Raw genomic sequence first — 22,063 nt, forward strand, 5'->3', positions numbered from 1 at the left:
AACTGAAAGAGAGAAAGGACCCTGGGTCTTTAGAGGAACGCAGCAGGGAAGCAAACAAGATCCAGCTCTTTACCCTTTGCTCAGCATTGTGATTTGCTCATGGTCAACAGGAGCGTGGCTATTTGAAAGCATGAAGTGGATCATATGTGTACAGTAGGGTTGTAGACACCCAGCGGATAAGGTGCTTGCACAAAGCACCTTTGAGAGGAGCTCCCTGACCCACCCAGGCTGGTGTGCCCTGAGTGATTCTGATGTCACGGGCAGGTCTCATATGACAGAGGCACAATCAGGAGGCCTGGCCCTTCTGCCTGCATGTAGTCTGCATTTTGGGAATTTTGGCTTCCACGCCAACATTTCTGCCACAGGAAGTAAGGAAACGGCCTAGACATGTTGGGTCCCTCTATCTAGATCAGAGGTCGGCGAATTTTTTAGATGGAAGAGCCAATCCTGTCCCTCACCAAATTATTTGCGAGGCATTAATACATTCATGACAAACCAATGGCGCCCCATGGTCTGAATAACAGCCCTTAAGCGTTCTCAACTTCCCTTCAGTCGCGTGTGCGTGCTGAGAGCAGCCTATGGCTCTCGGGCCAAGTTTGCCAGCCCCTGTTCTAGACCGCTGCAAGGTCCTCAAACTTTTTAAACAGGGGGCCAGTTCACTGCCCCTCAGACCCATAGGAGGGCCGGACTATAGTTTAAACAGAAAATTATGAGCAAATTCCCATGCACACCGCATATAACTTATTTTGAAGTGAAAAAACAAAGGGGCCAAAGCACCCGGCGGGCCGTAGTTTGAGGACGCCTGCTCTACTGTGTATCAGAGTCAGATCTAGAAGCCTCATTAAAATTACAGGCTGCTGGACCCTACCCCCGCGTCAGGCCTAAACCGTTGCATTTCTAGCAAGTTCCACATTTTGAGAAGCACTACTTACTTCTGACCATGACTCTGACAGGGGTCGGCTCTCTTCACCTGGCTGGAGCCCTCAGCAGAGTTGATGGACGTGATCCCATCGTTGGCGTGACCGTGACTCTTGTCTGAAAGGGAGCATTTGGAGACAGGCAGTGTTACCTTAGTGGAACAATTGTACAGACCATAGGTCAAGGCCCTTTCGCTGGTGGCCTGGAGCCTTGGTCTGGCCCTAATCCTGAGGCGATGGGGTTCAGCAGCAGACACGTAGGCCTATGCTTCCAGGAAAACCATTAGCTGGGCCACAAATGACAATGGGACCCAATGCAAAACCCACTCCCACAGAGCCCGCTCCGACTCTTCGCGACTCTCCATAGGTTGCAAATCTTCTCGGGAGCAGAAAGGCCCATCTTTTCCCCCCAAGGATGGCAGGTGGATTTGAACCACCGACCTGGTGCCGAGCAGCCCACTGGTTAGCCAGCAGTACTAGGAGAGCTCCTTCCAATACGAGGTAGGAAGATAAAAACCTATGCTCTTGATTAGTTTCGTGTTCGCCTCAAAGAGAAGTAGTCAAGATGGTCTTGCCTTTATTCAGAACTGTCCCTGTTTTGTGTTTTTTTTTTTCACTTCTCGGAACCCTTTCTCTGCCCAGCTGGTGCATCAGGCTGTTTGGAAGTCACGTGGCTGGAGACCCGCTCGGGCGCGCAGGCTACGCAAGGCCTTCCATCTGGAGTTAGTAGGGGAGCCGAGAACCATAACCCACTGCCTTCGTTTCATTCTTTGGCCATTTAAACGTTGTCTTTCATTTCCATGTATGAGAACTGATGCTTAAAGCACTGTATCAACAGTCCTGTGTCTGAAGGTGCAGGCACACGCTTCTCTTCATACCTGTCAGAACTCCAGTTCTGACGCAAATTGCCCGGCAGATTTACTTTGCTTTATCTCTGCCCGGCGATGAAACGTCGACCGACTGCACGTGGAGCCTAACTTCTTTTCCCGGTTCTCCCCTTTGGATTCATGCAGTATCTTCCCCGATTCTGGACGTTCGGGGCTCCTCCCTTCCCTTTGTCCCTGTCATCCAGTCTATCGGCAACTACTTTCAACACTTCCTTCATAATTTCTATGATTCATCCCTTCTCCTTTGAACTGCTACCTGCGGAGTTCAAGTCCTCATCCGGCCAGCCCCAGAGGAGTGGAGCACCTCGCCCCAACTGGTTTCCCGCCACGCACGTTGGCACCGCTGCTAAACGGTCCCGCTGGGAATACTGCTTAAATCAGGACATCACCTTGCTCAGCCTCCTTGCATGATTTCTCTTTTAACAAATGGGCGTGACTCTTACTCGTTCTAAAAAACAAACCACTTTTTTCTTGTGAATTCAAGGTCTGCGGAGTAGATCATCAGGGTTACACTCAACAATTCATAGACATTTCATCTGAACTCGTCTGTCCCCAGCCTTTCAGTGTGCCATCCCTCATGGCACTCCCCTCGGGCTCCCGGGCCGTCCCTCTTTGCTGCTGGCAGAATGCTGCCTTCTTTTATCTTACATGGGAAATCTCCTGGCTCAGCAACCTTGAAGGATTTCTTTCTTTTCAGCATATGGGACTTAACTTGTACTCATTTTTAAAAGCTAGCAAGCAGACATCTTTTTGCTGTGGATTGTAGAGTGGATTGTCCCACCCCGCGGTGAGGGATGTGCAGCAGCACCTACATCGCCCATCATGCCCACGGGTCTGTTTGAGTCCATTGCTGGGGCTCGTGTATCAGCCCACGTTGTTCAGGGCTCCTTCCTTTTCCCGGCTCGCTCCCGAGCGTGATGTCTTTTTCTAGTGACTGGGCTTTCCTAAGCATGTGTCCAAATGTGCCATGCTTGTTTCAGAGCCGCTTCTCCTTCCTGTACCTTGAAGACTTGCGAGGAAACCGTCAACAGCAGCTCCCTTGCTTTTTCTCAGGGGTGTAGCTAGGCAGTTACCAAGCTCCATTTAATCGAGGCCACGGGGCCAGTGAGGGGGTTACCAATGCGGTTCTCTTTCTCTTATTCAATCCCTGCCCACTTCAAAGGCTGCCTTGAGAGCGGCCTCTTGTCCACGGTCCGCAGAGCCGGCTGAACCACAGACTGCAGTGCTTGATCGTGCACCGTTTGATGCCACCACCGTGGGTGTGTGCGCGCTCTCCCAATCCAACCACGACTCCCGGGCAAGATCTAACCCAATTTTGGGAGGAAGCCGGGTGACCATTAAATACTTTCCAACCATGAGGAGCCCTGGTGGCACAGGGGTTACATGTTGTGCTGTTAACCACGTGGTCAGCAGTTCCAAACCACCAGCCGCTCCTCAGGAGAAAGACAAATATTCTCCAACCAAAAGACCATCTATTTCAGGTCTCTTCTGATGCACCCAGGGGGGAAATCTCAATGTGGGTCCGTCCCGCATGCTACTCAGTCACATCGAGTGACTCCTGCTATCTTGACAGGGAGCACTCAGCCCATTGATCTCCCCGGTTACAAAGTCTGAGAGAGGACACTGCAGCCGCTGTTAGTGTAGGGCGCAAGGTGACTCCAGAAACTGGCCGAGTAATGCCCAGGGTCAGGATCAGCTTACTGACAACATCTCCGCTGCCCACTATGTGGCTGGGAGGGGGATTAGACTCTGACACATTTCAGTTAAGTGTTAGCCTCTAGACGCGCTGCCACTTCCTGAGGGAAGCCCCCCTACCGGCAAAGCCTGGTTACTCCTGCACCAGAGAACCCATTTCCAGGCAGCTACCCCCCCACCAAGCAAGCACGACGACGGATAGAAGGAAAGTGTCCAGGGCCTGTGCACAGTCACTGTGTCCATAGCAGTATCAGCTAAGGCGATTTTTATGGAGGGGGGCGTGGTAGGGGAAGAGGTGATGCACCCATGGGTGGTGATCCAGAAACATGTCACCACATTATGTGGTGCTATGAGGCCACCATATGTCCCGGCTACTCCCTGGTGGCTGATGTCACATGATTACCCGTTTGCCAACTGGGCCAAGAGGAAATGTATTGGATGAGGGCCAGCGTAGGTATGGTTGCCGTGTGGCTGAGCCACAGTCAGAACCTGTGAGGCCCGAGTGAGTTTGGGGACCTCCTTTCTGGATCAGGGAAGCCACTGACCTTTCAACCGCAGAGTGGCTCATTTGTAGAGACCCCAGGGACGTTTGCTTGCCCATCCACAGACAGATGCGTTCCTGTGACATCCCCTGGCTTATAGAAGTTGCCAGGTTGTGATAGCTCAAGCCAGGAACAGGCCCAGACAGTCCCTGCTAGCTGAACTAGGACTGAACTTGACTCAGCTTCTCTGTTAAACTTACTTGAAATGCTGAGCTCCCTCCGGAGATCGTTTGTAAAGAGCACCCAGTGTGAAGCATGAATCACAAATAAACGGACTCTGGGGAGAGCACAGGCTCCAGCTTTCAGTGTTGACTCAGTGCATCTATGGAACGCCTTTTGGGTTGGAGCACTGTGCTTTGTGGATACAAAGAACCCCCTGCCTTCCGTTCAGTGAATAGAAATAGAAAGCAGAAGGTCAAGTGTGCCATACGATATAAATACACAAGGTGTTCGAGGCATTTAAGGTGTAGGTGAGATTTCTACTGGACGAAGTGGCGTGTGAACCTGCCCTTGAAGGGGGCTGGGTGTTCACAAGCCACAGGACAGGGCAGCCGTCATTCCAAGAGAGTCTGAGAACAAGTAAATAATGCGATTTGGTTTGAGCAAGTCAGACACTGGGGAGAGAAGTGGGAGAGAAAGCTGGAAAAGCAGAGGGGAAGGAAGGACTGGTATTTTCTGCCCTACTATGTGCAGGAACTGCTAGTGTGTGCTTATTTCATTTAGGCTCTACAGGCATCTTGGGGAGTGGGGTGGGATCAGGGTTGTTGGTTTTTTTTTGTTTACTCCTAAGGAAATCAAGGCTCAAAGAGGTTGGGCTACTCGCTGAAAGTCACACACACACACGCACACGCACACGCGTGCACACACACACGCGAGTGGCAGAATTGAACTGTGAAACCGTCTTGCCTGTTTCCAAACAGAGCAAGAGGCACTGGGGACGTGATCCGACAGTTGACGAGGTTTGATTTTCATCAGAAGGCCGTGGAGAGCCATCGGTGGTATTGGGACAGGACGAGGCTCTTGTGGGAGACTAATTTGAAATGCTGTGTGCGCGCTGTGTGAGAATAGGGTGTGAGTAAGAGGGACCGGCTCGGAGACCCCCAAGGGCAGTTCTCCCCTGTCCCACAGGGTTGCTGGGAGTCAGAATGGATTCAGTGGCGGTGAGTTGAGGTTTGGGTTTTAGCATAGGGGCGGATGGAACAGAGTAATCCCCAGGAGACTGGAGGCTGACTAGGCGTCTATTGTAATGATTCAGGCTCCAGAAACATACATCATATTTTCCCCTCTGCTTTCAGTTCCATCTGGAAGGAGACCGGGCCCTCCAGAGCCCTGTTTGCCTGACAAAGTGGTGCTTGGTCGTCCCGCTCTTCAAATGTCAGCTCCCAAGGCCTCTCAATTACACCGCCCGCAAAGTCAAGTAACGTTCTGTAGCCTTGATGTCTTTGTCCTCCTCTGACTCTCTGCTTCTTCCCGTGGCCCTTCAAGTCCCCTGCACGAGATTCCATGCCCGAAACCCAGGGCCAGACTCAGGATTCCTGGCCACAGGTCCACTGTGCGTGGCATTGTCTTCTCAATCCTGAGTGAGCTCATTTGTGCAATGGGTGGTGCTGATAAAGGGAGAATAAAATCGCTAATGAAGGATTATAAAGCACTTTGCTAATATAAAATGCAACATCAAAGCTGCATAATGGTCTCATTTCGGGTGAAGGGTTCCATTAGCTGAGTGAAAAATCAAAAGGACAAAGGGTAGTGCTGCTTTGTACCTTGGTAACTGTACAAACCGAAAGCGCCACTATTGAGTCTCCATTGTCCTGCGAACTCTCAACGCAGGCATTTGGCTCCCCTTCCGAACACTCTGCGCACTTTCCTTACCCACTCGGGCGGGGATGGCACCTCCCGGGACCTCCTGACCCACACAGACAGGAACTTGTATTCAGCGGAGCCGACTTGATAATGGAGACGCGTCCCCTTCCATTTGTCGGCACTTTGGTCAGCTCCTTGTCTCTCTGACCATCTATGTTTAGCAGGAAAATAAAGAGCAGTGAGCAACGAGGCAGCCACAAGAACTCACAGAGGGTGTTTGCAGTATTGAAACGTGCAGCCCTCCTTGTTGTGAGGTGGCCTACATCCTCAGGGACAGGGTCAGGCTGCTAGGAAGCTGGAACAAAGGGACATGATGGGATCGGACGGCTCAGAACTCTTCCTCTGGGCTCCTTAAAACGGGGACGCCAGTGTCAAGTGGACCTCCTCGCTCACTCTAAATGCAAAAGCAAAACAAAACAACATCTAAAGACCCATGAAGAAACTATGGAACACTGAGAGTGAATCGATTGAGTTTGGTTTGTCTTCCCCGGCCCTTCTCTATCCAGCGCACAGGCCTAGTCTTCAGAAAGCCTGGGTGGAAATGCAGCGCGCTGAGCCAATTCCATGGCCTCAAACCACGGGCAGGGGCGGGATGGGAGTGGGGAAGGGGCACGAGTCTCTTTCGGTCAATACTACAGGGATTTAAAATCGTAAATAAAGTACACGCGTCTCTAAGGGGCTCCTGCGCTGAAGGACCCCCCCATCAAGTCTGGGAGCGAGTAGAAGCGGCCCCCAAATGAGAGAACGCTCGCGAAGCAACACCGCCGGAGCACACTCTTCTCCACGCTCATTTTCTCCGCAGCCTCCTCACAGCTCTGCCTTGTGCTCCGTGAATTGGCATTCCCTGATAGGCTGTTAGGCGGCTCGGTGGCATGGTGGTTTCACATTGGGCTACTAGATACAAGGTGACCGGTTCGAAACCACCAGCCACGCTCTTGCGGGAAGAAAGAGGATGCGTTCTACTCCCGTAAAAAGTCATTGTCTCAGAAGCCCTAAGGGTTCTAAGGGCCCTCAGGGCCGCTGTGAGGGTTGCCGACTCGATGGCACTTGGGTCGGTTTGGATGTGTTATTTGACACGCGTGACACACGCATGAGTGTGCAGTGCGCACAGGTGCCATCGAGCGGCAATCACATCTTCATTTCGTGAGCGCAGGGGCGGTTGTCTTTCTGGTCCTCTCTCCCCTGCTGCGGAGTATGCCCATTTCAGTACATGGATGCCAAGGCGCGACCCTTTCATCCAGCCCCTCGTGTGGTGGGGACCCCAGCCATACATTACTGTCGTTGCTACTTCATCACTCTCATGTTGCTACTGTTATGAATCGGGCGACCCCTGTGAGAGGGTCGTTCGACCCCCTAAGGGGTCTCGGCCCACAGATTGAGAACCGCTGTACCTAGGGATGGGCTATTAAACAAGGAGCTTTTCCTGAACAAAGGTGGAAAGAGCTGGAAGCTTGGTGATAAGGAAGGTGACGTTCCCTCCCGAAGAACCCACAAGGCCGTGGTGCTGACTGAGAGTCCCGAGTGACCCTGAAGAGGAATCTGGAATGTGCTTGGAATCGGATCCTGATCAAATGCCAAGGCAACCATGGGATTTGTCTCGCATCTGTTTGTTAAAGCAGATGATTCAACGAGCCCTTTCCCCCTGACCATGTGCGGTGGACAGGGCAGTTTGCTGCCTAATCTCTGACTTTAGGAGCTCAGGCGGCCAGGACTACTTGTTGAATATCGACGAAGAGCCACGCAGTCTTGGGGGGAATGGGTAAGAGGCCGGTGACAGCGGAACACTGGCTGACACACTAAGAGGAAGAGGCAGGTATCGTTTCAGAACTCCGACTGGGCGGCTTTAGGGGGACTCGGGCCAGCATTTAATTCTGGGGATGGAGAACTAGCCAGAGGACAGGAGAAGACTCCAGACTGGGCTGGACTGGGGTAGAAGGCAAGGAGAGTTGGGGGGCTAAGGAACAGAAGATCTTGAAGTCCTTGCCTGGCAGGGATGGGAAAGAGACCACCTTTGTTCTCTGTGGAGCCAGGGAGAAAGGGAAAGATCCGTGGGAAATGGGGAGGGGAAGGAGTTTCACCAAGACCCCAACTGCTTTGTCATTCAGATTTTCTGTAGAAGACTTTTCAGGAAGCAAGCACCGTTTGGGCTGGCCTCAGTCTCTCCCGGGTCTAGAACTCTACCACCGGGTCCCCCACATCTTTCACTCTTCAGTCCCGAGGCCCTCAAGAGTGCTGCTGTTAGGGATCACAAAATAGTGAGAGGATGGAAATCCCAAATGACCCCAATGCCAAGATCTCCAGGCTCCATCCCCAGAGGCCAGGGAAAGGCTGAGCCCCAAATGACCATCCCTCCCAGCCTCTCCCCACACCATCCCCGCTTGTTCTTTTATCCTCTGCCTGGAAGGCCCCACCATGGGTGGGAATAAAAATCCGCTCTCCTGTTGCACCAGGCAGCTGCCAGCACTCTGTTTGCCTTGTTCTTTGCTGGCAAATCATTAAACAGTGCCCCCCGCCCCCCAAAGCCAGCCTCTTCCCCAGGGCCACCTGATGGACAGGGACTCAGAGGTGAGGTCAAAGTGCTGTCAGCAGTCGGGCTGGGACACTCGGGCTGTGTCCTACATAAGCTCCCCCAGCCGCTGCAAACCTCCTTGGCTCGTTCTCAACCCCCCAGTGGCTCGTGAGGACAGACTTTGGGCATCTGAGTTGGCTGGTGGCTTGAATAATTCTGCCCTTATCCTGATGTAATTTCCAAGTGCCACTGCCCAGATGTCTCCTGTGGTTTCTTTCTGGAAGCAACGTGCTCTTCCTCCAAATTTCCCACTTTCCAATGTAAATGCAGTCTCCCATGTTACTGCCCAGGTGCAAACGCCGCAGCGTGGCCCACGCCTGCTCCCAGTGTGACAGTGAAAACCTCAGCATGGAGCCTTGGTGGAACTGGCCTCTTTGGCAATGGTATCTGCTCTTGGGGCCAGCCTAGCCTAGAAGATCCCTATAGGGAACAGAGCTTGCACAGGCAACTTGAAATTCCGACCGTCTCTGAGCAGGAGACAAGGCCTGTGTGCACGGGAGCACCAGCGTAGCTTAAGCCGGCTCACGCATCCGCACAGGCATCCGGGAATGTAGCGCACGTCAGTAGCCCTGCTGAGAGTCTGGAGGGGCTGCTGGTATATTTCAGCAAATAATCTGGTTTCCACCAGTTTCATTGCTCTGGTCTTTTCATTTTTCCACAAGATCTCGCTTTGGTCTTTTAAGTATTAACATCTTAAACTGAAATAATTACTCAACACCAAACACTACCTTGCTTCCAGCAGGTTCTAACTTCCATCTATCTCTGGCATGAGTGGCTGGACAAGAACAGCAAGACCACCAAGCAGGCTGTGTCACGGCTGTCGGCAAACAGCATATCAGGCTCAGTGAGAGGCTTTGGTTAACTGCTGCATTGTGGCTACCAGTTAAGGCCTGGCCCCAGGCGGGCCTTGGCCAAGCCTCCTTAGACTCTTATCCTGGCCTTGTGGGGAGTAGGCAGTTCTGCCACCTGCATGTTGAGACCCCAGCCTTCCTGCGGAGGGCCTCTCCGGGCCAGGCCTGAGTGGCAGGGCTCCCCGGAGCAGTGGTCTAAGTGAATGACAAGCGTTCAGGTGACCCTTCAGGACCTATTTATAGGATTCTTGGATGATTGATCCCCAAGTTCCTTAGCTGATGTCCAAACCTAGTGACTAGGGTGCCTTAGCAGGGTCTCAGAGTCCCATACAGCCTTCCTCCCAGGGGACCCCTCTCCTTGGCTCCTGACTCTGTCACTAGAGGTCATCTGGGCTGACACAAGACAAAACCCGAGTTTCCCTGTGAGATTATAATACCACAAAGCCTCCCTCTTGCCTGCCTGAGATTTTCAGCTCTCTCCCAAGTTACTGCCAAATAACCCTTCTTCCTTGATGCCAGCGAATTTCCAAAGACACTCGGGAAACACTCTCTCCTTTCTCTTCCCTTTCTTTATCTTGCTTGCAGCCCCACGTACCACCCAGAAACCACCCAAAATGCCAGACAGAGTGGGGTCAGGAGAACCCCATCAGGAGACCCATTTCAGAAGGCCCCAGAGGCCTGGTGACATCATTGAGCTTAGGCATGGCCTGAGCTGAGGGCAGGTGAATCTTATAGTGCAAGAAGGAAGTGTGTCCTGTGGGCCCAGGGAGCGAGGGAGAATGGCCATCCTAGGGGGCTGCGCTTCTTTTGACCTGGGGTTTCAGGACACACCTGAAAGAAATACGGAGTGTTCACTGGCAAAGCATCTTCCAGCAGCTTCTGGGTCTGGCTGCCTTTGTTGTGGGGCTGGGGGAGACGAGGAAAGCCTGAAGGCAGGGGAAGGAAGCTGAGACTGCTGGGCAGAAAGAGCTCGGGCCTGGAGGAGGCACGTTCTCGCAGTGGGGGTCCTGGAGCCTCCGGCCACGATTCCGGGTATTGTGACCTCCAGCTGGTGTTGGACCTCACTGGTCACCTGTGCAGTGAGTTCACCTGGAGGCAGCATGGTGGCGTAGACCACTGGGATCCAGTGTAGCGGGGACCTGGATTTTGGCCTCAGCCTCCTTTAGAGTAAATCTCCAGTGTGGTCTTTCACGCGTCTCGTTTATCTGTCAAAAGGGAGTTTTGAAAGCTCCTTAGAGGCTCAGCTGTGAAATATCCACATCTCTTCGTTTATAATCGCTTTGGCCACCAGATCCAAAGAGGCTTCTAGTCACCCTTTGCCCACACACTGGGGGCCTACTAGATGCCTCGCCCCAAACAGGGCTTTTGATGAGCTCCGTTCTGTTCCACCGGGACCTTGCCTCCCACCCCACCCCCCGCCCCCCGCCAGCTTCCCATTGGGTTCAGTTCTTTCTTTGAACTCCAGTTCTCAGGCTCACATGGGAAGGCTTTCTGGATCTACACTAGAGAATTACGCCATTCTCCGCTAGTCCCCTGCCCTCAGCCAGCTTCTGCTTATACTTCTCTCTCCCTGCCAATGGTATGTTCCTTGGCATCTGAGAAACAAAGATGCCATAATTAATGAGGGATACATTCCTGGTTAAAAAATATAATAATAACTTAACAAAACAACTAAAGGGGGAAAAATCCTCTTGACCATCCCACACCTGCCTAACTTTATTCATTAGGAAACAGGTCAAGATGAGGGTGCAGGTTAGGCCTAGATGTTTCTAAGTCCCGGTCTGACCAGAATCACCTTTAGGATGACTCTACAGGTGTGAGCCTCGACCTCCGGACATCGCGGGCAAGGTGACCAAGCGGGAGAAAAGTCCAAGCGGTGGAGGTCCGGCTGGGAAGAGGAAGCAGCCGCTTCAAGCCAATCTGCCTGTTTTTTTCTCTCTTTGCTTTATGATGCTGGTGTGTCCTGTTGCCTGAGAGAAAAGCCAGGTAGTCCCAAGTTCAGGTCTGGAGGTTGCACAGGAGAAGAGGAAATGGGCAGAAGGGTGCCTTTGATGTCGGGCCAGTGTTCTGATTACAGAGGCAGTAAAGCTACCTGTCCAAGGCCTGGGTGAAGGTCTGTGGGCGCGATCAGAGAAGGAGGAGATTACTGCCGCGGAGGTGGGGGAGGCGGTGGCGGGGAAATAGGAGACGGCGAAAAATTGCTTGCAAAAGCACACACCCCAAGAGGAGGAGATGCCTGCCGTGGATAAAGTAAGACAGACCGGCATTAAGTTTGGGGCTCAGTTGAGCCCTGGAATGCCCTTTGTGAGGAGGTAATGAGATCACATGGCCTCCTCCATGGGAAGGAGGCAGGCTGAGAACTGGAAGAGCTTGTTCAGTGGGGTTTGGAGGGCTGAGCACAGGCGAGAAGTGACCGTGGATAATGAGCCGTCCCAGACTGCGCCTTGTGGAACGCTGGCATGCACGGGCACTGTTGACAATCACCAAGGGAGGAAGGAGTCAGAGAGGGCTTTGTCCCTTCCAGGAATAAGAAGGGATTTTATTACTTCAGATGCAACAATAAAAACAGCTACCATTTAATGAGCACTTACTGAGTGTCAAGTGTCTGGGTTCTCTGTGCTGGGCACTCAGACTCATTCTCTCCAGGCTGCATGTCAACCAGGAGGCGTTTTTTTTTTGGTCCCCATTCTGAAGATGAGAAGTTGGAGGCTCAGAAAATGAAGCAGTGATTTAGCCAAGATTACACATGTGCGAAGTGATGGAGGCATCATTTGAACCTAAGCTTATCTTGAGACCGTGGGGGGACAGAACAAAGAGATTAAAGGAGAGACTTAAGAAAATAAGATACAATTCACACGACCGAGCAGCAGTCCGCGTACCTTTATGTTCAGGGGGGTGTGCAAAGCCAGGTTCTAAATCTGGATGGCGGGGGTCTGAGAGCTCATGGTAGCTTCTGCTCAGGGCCCCTCCAACACCTGGTCTCTTATGAAGATGCAGGTTGCCAGTCCTGAGCCCACCGAGGTCCTTGAGCCATAGGTGGCTTGGGCCGTCACCCACCCCGCCTGCTTTCTCTCGGCCCCAATGTGGAAACCGTGCCTGCATCTTGGTTCTCGGGAGATCTGGGCCTCCAGGAAGCAGACGTCGTGCTCAGGGCGGTTTTCTCCTCAAGGAGTTCCGTGCCAGTGGACAAGGCCCCATTTGATGGACGCAAAACCCCAGACTACAGTGTTAGGAGGCTGACTGCCTCGCTGAGTCACGCACAAGGCCTTGGCTTGAATGGCTTGGGCTGAAGGGGCGGGGTGGGGGAGGCGCAGGATAAAACACTGCCTGCCATTTTGGACATGCTGAGTTTGAGGTGTCTCCTTTAGGAGGCTTCAAATACACATGTGTGGGAGGCGCTTGGAGCTATGGGGCTTCAGCTGCATACATGTGATAAACAGCGTCCACATGGGCACTGTAGCTGAGGTCGCCCAGGGAGAGCACCAGAAAAAAAGGATCGCCAATCCACAACCCCCCCCCCCCCAGCATCCTTTTTAATTGGGGATGATTAACACCTATCAGAGAGAGAGAGAAGTTGCCTCGGCGCTTGGCGGTCATTTACTAACGGGTTCTCTCTTCCCCTTCGCCCCTCCTTGCACTTAGTCGGAGAGGAAAGCTGGGAGGGCCACCTTATTCCCCTTCCCCTCGTCAAAGGCAGCCTGCATCAGAGCACGGCGGTTGCTAATTCTGCTCTCACCTACTAAGGCCTCGGTGGAAACCCTTCTCTAAAAGCGACTCATCTCTTCAGAGTGGCTTTGCCCTCTCCTGACGGACTTCTGGATCACGAGAGGTGCCCTGTAGCCCCCATGAGAACGCAGATCTGCAATGTGGCCCGCCCGCCGCAGGGCTCCAGTCCGTCCTTGGAGGAAGGTCTCCTGACCTGGGCTCTGTTGCTGTAACTGACTGCGGACTCTTCATCACTGTGTCCTTGGAAGTCAAAGACCCTTCTCAAGTGCAAGTCTCCCCTTCCTCCACCACGGCATCTTTCATGCTAGACCAGCGGTTCTCAGCCTGTGGGGCCAGACCCCTGGGGGGGGGTCCAGTAGAATGACCCTTTCACATATTTCCGATGGTCTTAGGAACCAAGACACCGCTCCTCTATCCGTCTCCAGGCGGGTCCGCCCACATGCAGATATGGTGAGCTGATCTGGTGAGAAAGAAGCTATCTCAGCCTTCACACTGACGCTGGCTCTTTCCGTATACAGACTGTCCCAAAATGTAGCAATGTCGTTTACTGTTGTTATATTAGACAGTTACCCATGCTACACCACGCTTCCAGACAAACCTTCATTTATTTGTCATTAGAAATAAATATTTCACAATATAGAATTACAGATTGTTTTTGTGATGAATCACTGTGCTATGTTCAATTTGTAACAATGAAACTACATCCTGCATATCAGATATTTACATGACGATTCATGACAGTCGCAAAATGACAGTGATGAAGGAGCAGTGGAAATAATGTCATGGCTGGGGGTCACCACCACATGAGGAACTGTCTGAAAGGGTCGCGGCCTGAGGAAGGTTGAGAACCGCTGTGCTAGACCAGACTTACTCAGCCTGGTGCCTCTATGTCTCTGCACAGACTGCTTCCTCTGCCAGGAAGTACCCCCCACCCTTTTGGTCCACTGGGTGAGCACCCACATACTCAGCCTCCAAAAACTTCTCAAGTCACCTCCAGGGAAACCTTCCCATGGCCTCCCACAGGCCCTTCAAAGACCAGCCTCATCACAGCACGGCACCAGGGTGCTCCCCCATAGAGGTGGGGAGCCTGTCACACCCATTCCTGCGCTCTCCACACCCGGTGCAGTGCCTGGCACCAAGTGACTCTTAAGACTGGTGGAATAGATAAATGAGGGGATGCATGGTTAGGTGGGTGAAGTGATGGACAGACAAGTAGAGCTTGTCAAGACAGGGCCCACAGCTCCACTGAACTGAGACCACCCCTGAACTTCACACCAGGCCTTTCTCTTGGGGCAAAGAGTGCACGAAACTTCAATCACCCACTTGACGGGTGTGCCTTGAATTGTGGGTGCACGAGTGGAACTCCTACCCATTAATGTCCGGAACCAAAGATTTCCTTCATAAGCACTTGATTCAAAGCAAAGGAGCGCATCTTTAGTGAGAAACCTAGCAAGTTTAAGGAATGGCAGCTGGTGCTGGGAAACAGCCCAAAAGTGCTTTCAACAAGTAGGTGTGCTATTCCATTGATCGCTGATGCCAGTACCTCACCTACATTTCCATAAATGCCGAAGGTTCTTTCTGTAGGTCCTGGAGATGTCAGCTGTGGAGAGGGAAGTGCGGGCAGCCCCCACCCCCAGTAGGAATTCCCCTTTTCTTGCCGGAGACCTTGGGGACCGTGGCCTGTACAATCATCCAAGGAAACCACGCTCTGTTCCCCTGGCGCGCAGACGTGCTATTTAGGAGAAAGAGAATTCGCGTGAGTGTTGGAATCACTGTGAGTGAGAAGCAAGTTCTAGACCGGGAGTTCCATCTCCTTGGGGGTCGGGGGAGGGACTCCAGGCGTCACCTTAGCACCTGTCGGGCCCACTTCCCCTTCAGCTGTTCCTCCGGACCAGATGGGCTGAGAGGCACAGGGTCATGGCCTGAGCTTGCCGTTGCCTCGAACCCTCAGAACCCCTGCTGGCCGGTCGCAGAGAAGCAGCGGAGCTCGCTCTGTGTCCCTGGGTCCTTGCTGGGGAGAGGACGAACTCCCACGAATCTCATGACTCAAGGTCTCCGTCTTAACCAGCCTCATCTCGGAACGATCTCTTTCCTCTCTCCAGCGCTCTGCTTAATGCCAGCATGGGGCGACCGAGCTGGGAGGGCAACACCGAGTGAGAAGGGCCAAGCCCGGTGGCAGATGGGAGCTTGTAGAGGGGGGCCTCCTGGGAGGCAGGAGGGACCTGCAGGGATACAGAGGGCAAGAAGGAGACTCCCGAGGCACTGCGTACAGGACCAAAGGCTACTCTCTTAGTCTGGGGTTTGGAAGCAGGCAAGGAGGCCTCTGCACCGACTGCTCTGGAACCCAGGGCTTCCCCAGTGGAAAGGGCAGGGACGGGGACTAGCTTCCTCGGGGCAATGCACTGACTGGGTCCACACCCGTGGCACCTGCTCAGCGCAGCAGGGAAGGATCCTTCCTGCTGCTCCCGCAGCCCCCCTAACCCCGGTCCTTCTCTCTGCTGTCTCCCTGCAGTCCCACCCCCTGTACCTGTGCAACGCCAGCGACGACGACAACCTGGAGCCCGGATTCATCAGCATCGTCAAGCTGGAAAGTCCCCGGAGGGCCCCCCGCCCCTGCCTGTCGCTGGCTAGCAAGGTAGATGTCCCCCTTCCCCAGCTCTGGCTCCCTGGTGAAGGCCCAGTTCACGCCGCTCTCCTGCCTGAGCAAGGTGGGAAGTCACGCCGCTGTTCTTCTGCCTTCACAGATCTACCAGCAGAACCTTCTCTTTGATAAAAGAAATCTGTAAAAAGAAATATACAGTCACACACATACCCAAGAACGATGCACTCCAACAACTCCTACACGGACACTTCAGTGACATTGACTTTCACGCGTACCGCCATTCTCCCTCCCTCTGACAGTGACCTCAACTCCCTGCCCCTGCGCTTCCTGTCTAACCTTTCCATTTGCTGGTGTCAGTCTGAGCCGGGTCGGTGGTCCTTCAAAAGATCACAACCAGCAGGACAGTTAGCCGTTCATGGGAAGCGCCCTCCCTTGCCCAGGATCAGAACAAAGAGGGCATGTGAGGCCAGGTGGACGAGAGAAACAAACCCAGAGACTCGTGTGTGGGAGCGAGAGCTTTAGATCGAGAGGTAATTCTAAATCGAGCAAGCCTTCCGGCTCAGTCCAGGCAAGCCCGAAAGTCTGATCCTAGTCCACACATCCCTCTGAGACTCACACAATCGCATGCGGTGATGCAGAATGCAGGGAGACCGCAGGCTGGCAGGTGCAGAGCTGTGTCGATCCGAAGGCAGTGTCTCTGGCAGCCCTCAGAGAGACTTGACAGCAGGAAGGGGAAGCAAGGAGGTGCCATCAGACTGTGATCTGATTGACAGGCTAGGCTCCACCCCTACCCTCTATATATCAAGTTCACACAAAATGATGTAGCCGCCACAGAGGGAGTCCGTTGGAGGGCTCTCCCACCTTTCAGAAATATCGACAGAGCTCAGTGCAAGAGCAGTAGACGCCGAAATCATTGGCCGTACCCTTAAATATGTCACCCTCTTGCAGCAAAGCGGTGAGCTTGTTTTCAAAATGTAAATTAATCGCCACATTCAAAACGTGAAAGTTTTCATGGAAAGTCCAGATGTCCAGCTTCTCGGGAGGCAAAAATCAGAGGTGCTGGGAGCTCGGGCCCCACGCTTTCTCAGACGTGGGCGCTCGCTTGCCGTGGTAGGTACGTCATCTGTTGTCAACTTGAGACGATGAAGAGTGAAGAGGTGGAGGTTAGCCTGTCGGTCAGGTCGCAGCTCGATGACCTCATTTGGAGGCGCTCAGAAGATGAACAGCTGGCTGGAGGCGGAACACACACTCACTGTCCCTGCGAGACGTTCCTGTTGACAAGATGCATGGAGCTCCGCGACTGGCCAAGCTCCCCACCCGGCCCATTGGCCTTGCTTACATCACCGCCCAGCTGCTGGAGCGTAGGCCCTCGTCACCCCTGCTTTAGCCAGCAATCGCATGTGACACAGACGTGTGTGTGTGTGTGTAATCTCCTATACCACAGTCAGGAAAGCTAGGCCTTGTTGTTCTGTGGCAAACAAAGAAGAGAAAGATTAAGTAACTTGTCAGGGTGACCCAGCCAGTGGAGCTGAGACTTGAGACCAGCCCTGTCCAGTTCCAGGACTGGGCCTTAAAACTCTTCATTTGGCCGCGCCTATTCCAGCCGGGGAGAGCCCAGGTGGTGTGGTGGTTGTACGTTGGGCTGCGATCCGCATGGTCAGCAGTTCAAAGCCACCAGCAGCTCTGAGGGAGAGAGACTGGGCTTTCTCCTCCTGTCAACAGTTACAGCCTTGGGAACCTGCCAGGGGTCGCTGTGAGGCAGCATTGACTCGATGGCAGTGAGGTGGGTTTTTGGTATTCCAGTTGGGACAACGTGACGTATATAAAAAGACTCTTCTGGTGACAGAGCCTGAGTGGCATCAGGTGTGTGGCACAGAGTGGCACTTTGCGGGGGAAGGAGAAGAAGCAGGGGCAGGCAGTGAGGGCCTGCCGAGGCTGCTGGGCCTGGGATGGGGGCCGGGTGCCCCAGCTTCCAGGGGTGGTGAAAGAGGAGTCACCTTCCCTGGGGATCTCATGACCCTCTGGAGGGCAGCGGAAGTTGAACCGCGAGCCTCCCGGACATTGCTGCACTCTCAGACCCTTACCTGCACTCAGTTTTCTCATCGACCCGATCCCTGGTCCTGGGTGGAGCACTGGGCTGCTAACCTCAAGGCCAGCACTTGAGACCCCCCAGGAGAAACACGAGGCTGTCTGCTCCCACGCGTATTTACACTCTTACAAACCTGGGGAGCAGTTCTGCTCTGTCCAGCTGAGTCACTATGAGTTGAGCCCATGGCCGTGGGGTTGGGGGTTGCTGGATCCAGGGAGGTGGGCAGGATTCTGAATATGGCACCAGCTGCTGCCTTGTGACCTGCTTCTCTTTCCCCAAGGGGCTCTTCAGAAGAGGGTTCGTGCCCACGCTTCCTCCCCTGCGCTCACACCGGCCCTTCCTCCCTGGTTTCCCACTGGGAATTGCTGTGTCCCCAAGCTCACAGTGGCATCTAATTGACTGAGACTATGTCTTCTCTGTGGTTTTCCCTTTGACCTAACCAGGTCGCTCCCAGCCCACTGCCATCAGTGAAGAGACAACAGGAGTTACCTTCAGTATTTCAGAAGTCCACCCAAACCAAAAGCCAAGCTCACTGCCATTGAGTCACTGCCCGTTCGTAGTGACCCGATAGGATGAGGTAGCATGACCCTGGTGGGTTTCTGAGGCTGCAACTCTTTACAGGAGTAGAAAGCCTCGTTTTTCTCCCCATTCCAAAGGCCACAGGCCTAACGAACATACCCATCATTGCTTTTGATGGGATGCCTCACAGCTCAAGGTGTTATTACAAATGATCTCATTAAAAAGTGAATTGTAAATAGAGTTTACTAAACTAGGGAGCATCGAGTAGAAGGGAAGGTGGTGGGGGGAATTTAACCCCGGGATCATCACTACTGACAGTGCTAGGGCTGGCTCTCCAGTCCGACAGCCCTGGGTTTGAGGCCTGCCTCTCGCACCGCACTCAGTGTGCCTGGGGACATGCTGACAAAGAACCTCTCTGAGCTCCCACTGCTTCCTCGGTGAAAGGGGGTCGCGTGGGAGGAAGGAGGACTTAGTGAGACCATACAGGTGCGAGCTGCTTGTCCTGGGCCACACAGAGCGGCCACTCGTTGACATCCTCACCCGTTACTACGAGACTTTGCCTCTGTCTGATTTATCAACTCTTGGTCCGCTCTGTCACCCAGCCTCAGGCTTCCCTCAGATTCTTGTCATTTGTCCTTCTTTCTTGTCATCAGCACCCCATCTCGTCACCCCAAATCGGCTTCTCTTTCTTTAGTCTCACTCCACAGTCGTCCCTGTGATAAGGCAGGGCCTTATCCCTTCACGAGTTGATGTGGGCACTTGTCCGTTTGCTGTCGGAAGGAGCTGACACCCGAGCCCAGCAGACAGGCAGGAGCCCTACCTCTTCCCTGGAGACCCTCCCCGAGAGTTAAGAGCAAGCACAATGGAAGCCGATGTCCTGGGTGGGGATTTTGCTTCCATGAGTTATCAGCCAGGTGGCCCTGGACAGGTGAGTCAGCCTCTCTGAGCATCGGTTTGCACAGCTCACGAGGGACGAGCAGCTGTATCCTGCCCAGTTGCTGTGAGGAGCAGAGAAAGACATGGCGCTGGTCGACCTAGCGGTGACGGAACCCTTACTCGGTGCCAAGCGCTGTGATTTCAAACAGCACTTCTTCACTTATTTACGTTCAGAAGCGATGCAGCAGGACATACTCCCATGTCTGCGTGTTTCTACAAGTACAACTCGGTGCCACTGAGTACATTCTTCAGTTAGGCAACCACTCTCCCATCCTTTTCCGAGTCGTTCCCCACCATTCGCGTAAACTCACCGCTCCTGAGGCTCCGGGCCAGTGTTTTGAGTTGCTTTTGTCAGCTGGATCCCGTACAGGTAGTTCTCAAAAGAGCAGGCTGCTGCTCAAGTCTTTACTAGTTAAGCTAAACGGTTGTTTGGTTTTGAGAAAACTTCCAGGGATATTTCGGTGGGTAAGGCTTAATGATTATCTCAGGTCAGTAATTTTGGAAGTTCATCCAACCTCCAGAAAGTATAGATTCCATACAAGTTTGAAATTCTGCTCTACATTTCCCCCCTTTTGATCAGTATTCTTCTATAGACTCTTTGATCAAAATGTTCAGTAACAGTAGCCAAGCTCCATTCAATTCTCTCAGCCTCAGGCAGAGGAAGCAGATTATTCATGGAGGTAATTAGCCACACATTCCATTTCCTCCTCTTGTTCCTGACCTTCCTTCTTCTCTGCTCCCAGTGAACAGAGACCCGTTGCTGTACCTAGGATGGCTGTTTGCAAACTTTTGAGACCCCATACCCTCCCCAAGGCAGAACAGAAGCACTGACCACCTAATTTGTCCAATTAACTGGGCTGTCCCAAGAACCATGACCCTAATCTTCCAAATCAAGGAACCCATGAAGAGTTTGGATGTACATAATCAGCCTTAGTAGCTGCTGTTTTTGTAGTTGTAAATATAACTGTCACACAACTTAAACCGATTCAAGTTTTTTTTTTACAGGTGTACAACTTAGTGACAGCAAACCAAACATCACTTTACTTGGATTCATAGATGTAGTCCTTTCAACAACTCTATGAAGTAGATCCTATTCTGTATTCCCAGGTTACAAAAAAGGGGAAAGTGAGACACAGAGCGGTTGGGTGCCTCAGTCGTGGAGTCAGGATCCAAAGCCCGGCCATCTAGGCAAAGCGAGTCTCAATAAAATCTCTCCTCCTTTTGTTGTCAAACTTTGATGAGCCCCATCTCTTACCCTGAGTCTTCTCTGACTGGCCCAGCCCAGCCAACGCAGTAGGAGCAGCAGCCCCTCCCTCTGGACCCACTCCAGCGGCCGGGGTCTCTGCTGTGCTTCCCGCTCTGCTAGGGCCCGGCTTCGTGGAGGTGCTCCAGAGAAGAAGGAAGCCCTCCACCCCTGCCCGCACCACAACCCGAGCGGCCCCACTGCTCTCTGGTCTACTATCTGATTCATGTCCAATCTAGTATGGCTGAGAGGGGCCGAGTGGAGAGAAGGTCTTTCTGAGCTGAAGGCATAAAACAATGGGAGGGGTGTTGGGAACTATCCTAGAATCTTGTTAGCATCATTGGGATGCGTGTTTAGGAGATACTAGAGTATGAACTATTCTAGAGGGCCTCGGCTTCCCTGGCTTGGGCGGCCTGGGTGTAGTGGGTGCTCGGTAAGTCTTTCATGAGCAGGGAGCATAGAGACTGTCACTGTGGCCTGGCAGCAGCTGATCAGTGTACCCAGAAAGTGAGTCAGAGGCCTGATTTCAGCTCACCCTCCATGCTCCCTCTGTAATGAGTCATTGCCAGAACTTTGTTTGCTGCCCCTAGAGGCCTGGCGGACTGCAGTCCCCACCAAAAGAGGTCTTTGAATCTCCCAGCTACAGCTCCGGGAACATGCCTCCTGCCCTGCCTTCCAATGGGGCAATCTCAGACCCTGGGGGAGCGCTGCTTCCTGTCCCGCCCTCTTGCTTCTTTGGGTGCAAGTGAGCAGGGGTGCCATCTATCCCCAACCCTGCTTGTTGTTCCTAGAACTCTGACTGCAGGAATGCATTGCCTGAAAGTCCGGTCTGCTGCCCCCGTGGTTGGCCAGCTCTCTAGGCCCCTTGATCACTTTACAACTTGATAATTATGCGCTGTAATGGGCTGGGGTGTTTGAAGAGCACAGTAATGCTTTCCACTATTCCTCTCCCAATAGGCACAAAGGGGCCGAGGGAGAGACTGCAGAAAAGGAAGGCTTTGCCCTCCCCTTCTGCCCTCCCAGCCCAGGCTGGACCCAGGGTCTTGTTCTGGTCACAGGAAAGGCTGGGAGAAAGTTACTTTTTTGGCCCTAAGGGGGGCCCACTAGAAGGTCTCCATTCCCCCCTCCTAGGGCTCCCCTGCCTTGGGGCAGTGGGTTCTGAGGGTCCCCCTGGTCTTTGGGGACCCAAGAGACCCAATTCACTGACCACTGTAGTGACCTCTCCGGTGCCCCATCCAGGTCCCCTGACTAGGAGATGGTCTCCAAGAGTCCACTCCTCTCTCTCCGCTGCTTCTGCTCTGCACGCTCCAGGCTTGGAGGGTGGCAACCCCTGGAGAAGTTTCTAGCTGCCCTGGGTGGCCTGGGGCATGGGGGAGGCTTCCTGGGAGGAGGAAATGATGTGGGGGAGGGGGAGGTTGTGACTGCGGTGTCGCCTCTAATCCACCCAGCTCCATGACTTTCCAGTCCACCAGCCTGGTGAGCCCTGGCCTCCCGGCTGCACCTGGCCCAGCGGAGGGAGGTCGCAGGCCCAGTCCAGCTCCCAGGGGCAGGAAAGGCTGGAAGCAAGTTACATTTCTGGCCCACGGGAGGGGGGCAGTCCCACTAGAAGGTCGCCACCGCCCTC

General features: G+C 53.4%; 1 protein-coding gene across 1 annotated transcript in view; it reads left to right on the forward strand.

Annotated features, from left to right (window-relative positions):
- Nucleotides 1-22,063, forward strand: part of RNF43 (ring finger protein 43) — a 64,899-nt gene that overhangs the window by 32,153 nt on the left and 10,683 nt on the right. Inside the window, exon 2 of the mRNA XM_075561539.1 lies at nucleotides 15,563-15,685. Within this exon, the coding sequence (XP_075417654.1) occupies nucleotides 15,563-15,685 (123 nt within the window). The remainder of the gene's footprint in view (nucleotides 1-15,562; nucleotides 15,686-22,063) is intronic.

Source organism: Tenrec ecaudatus, chromosome 10 (assembly GCF_050624435.1).
Source record: "Tenrec ecaudatus isolate mTenEca1 chromosome 10, mTenEca1.hap1, whole genome shotgun sequence".
Classification (NCBI taxonomy): domain Eukaryota; kingdom Metazoa; phylum Chordata; class Mammalia; order Afrosoricida; family Tenrecidae; genus Tenrec; species Tenrec ecaudatus.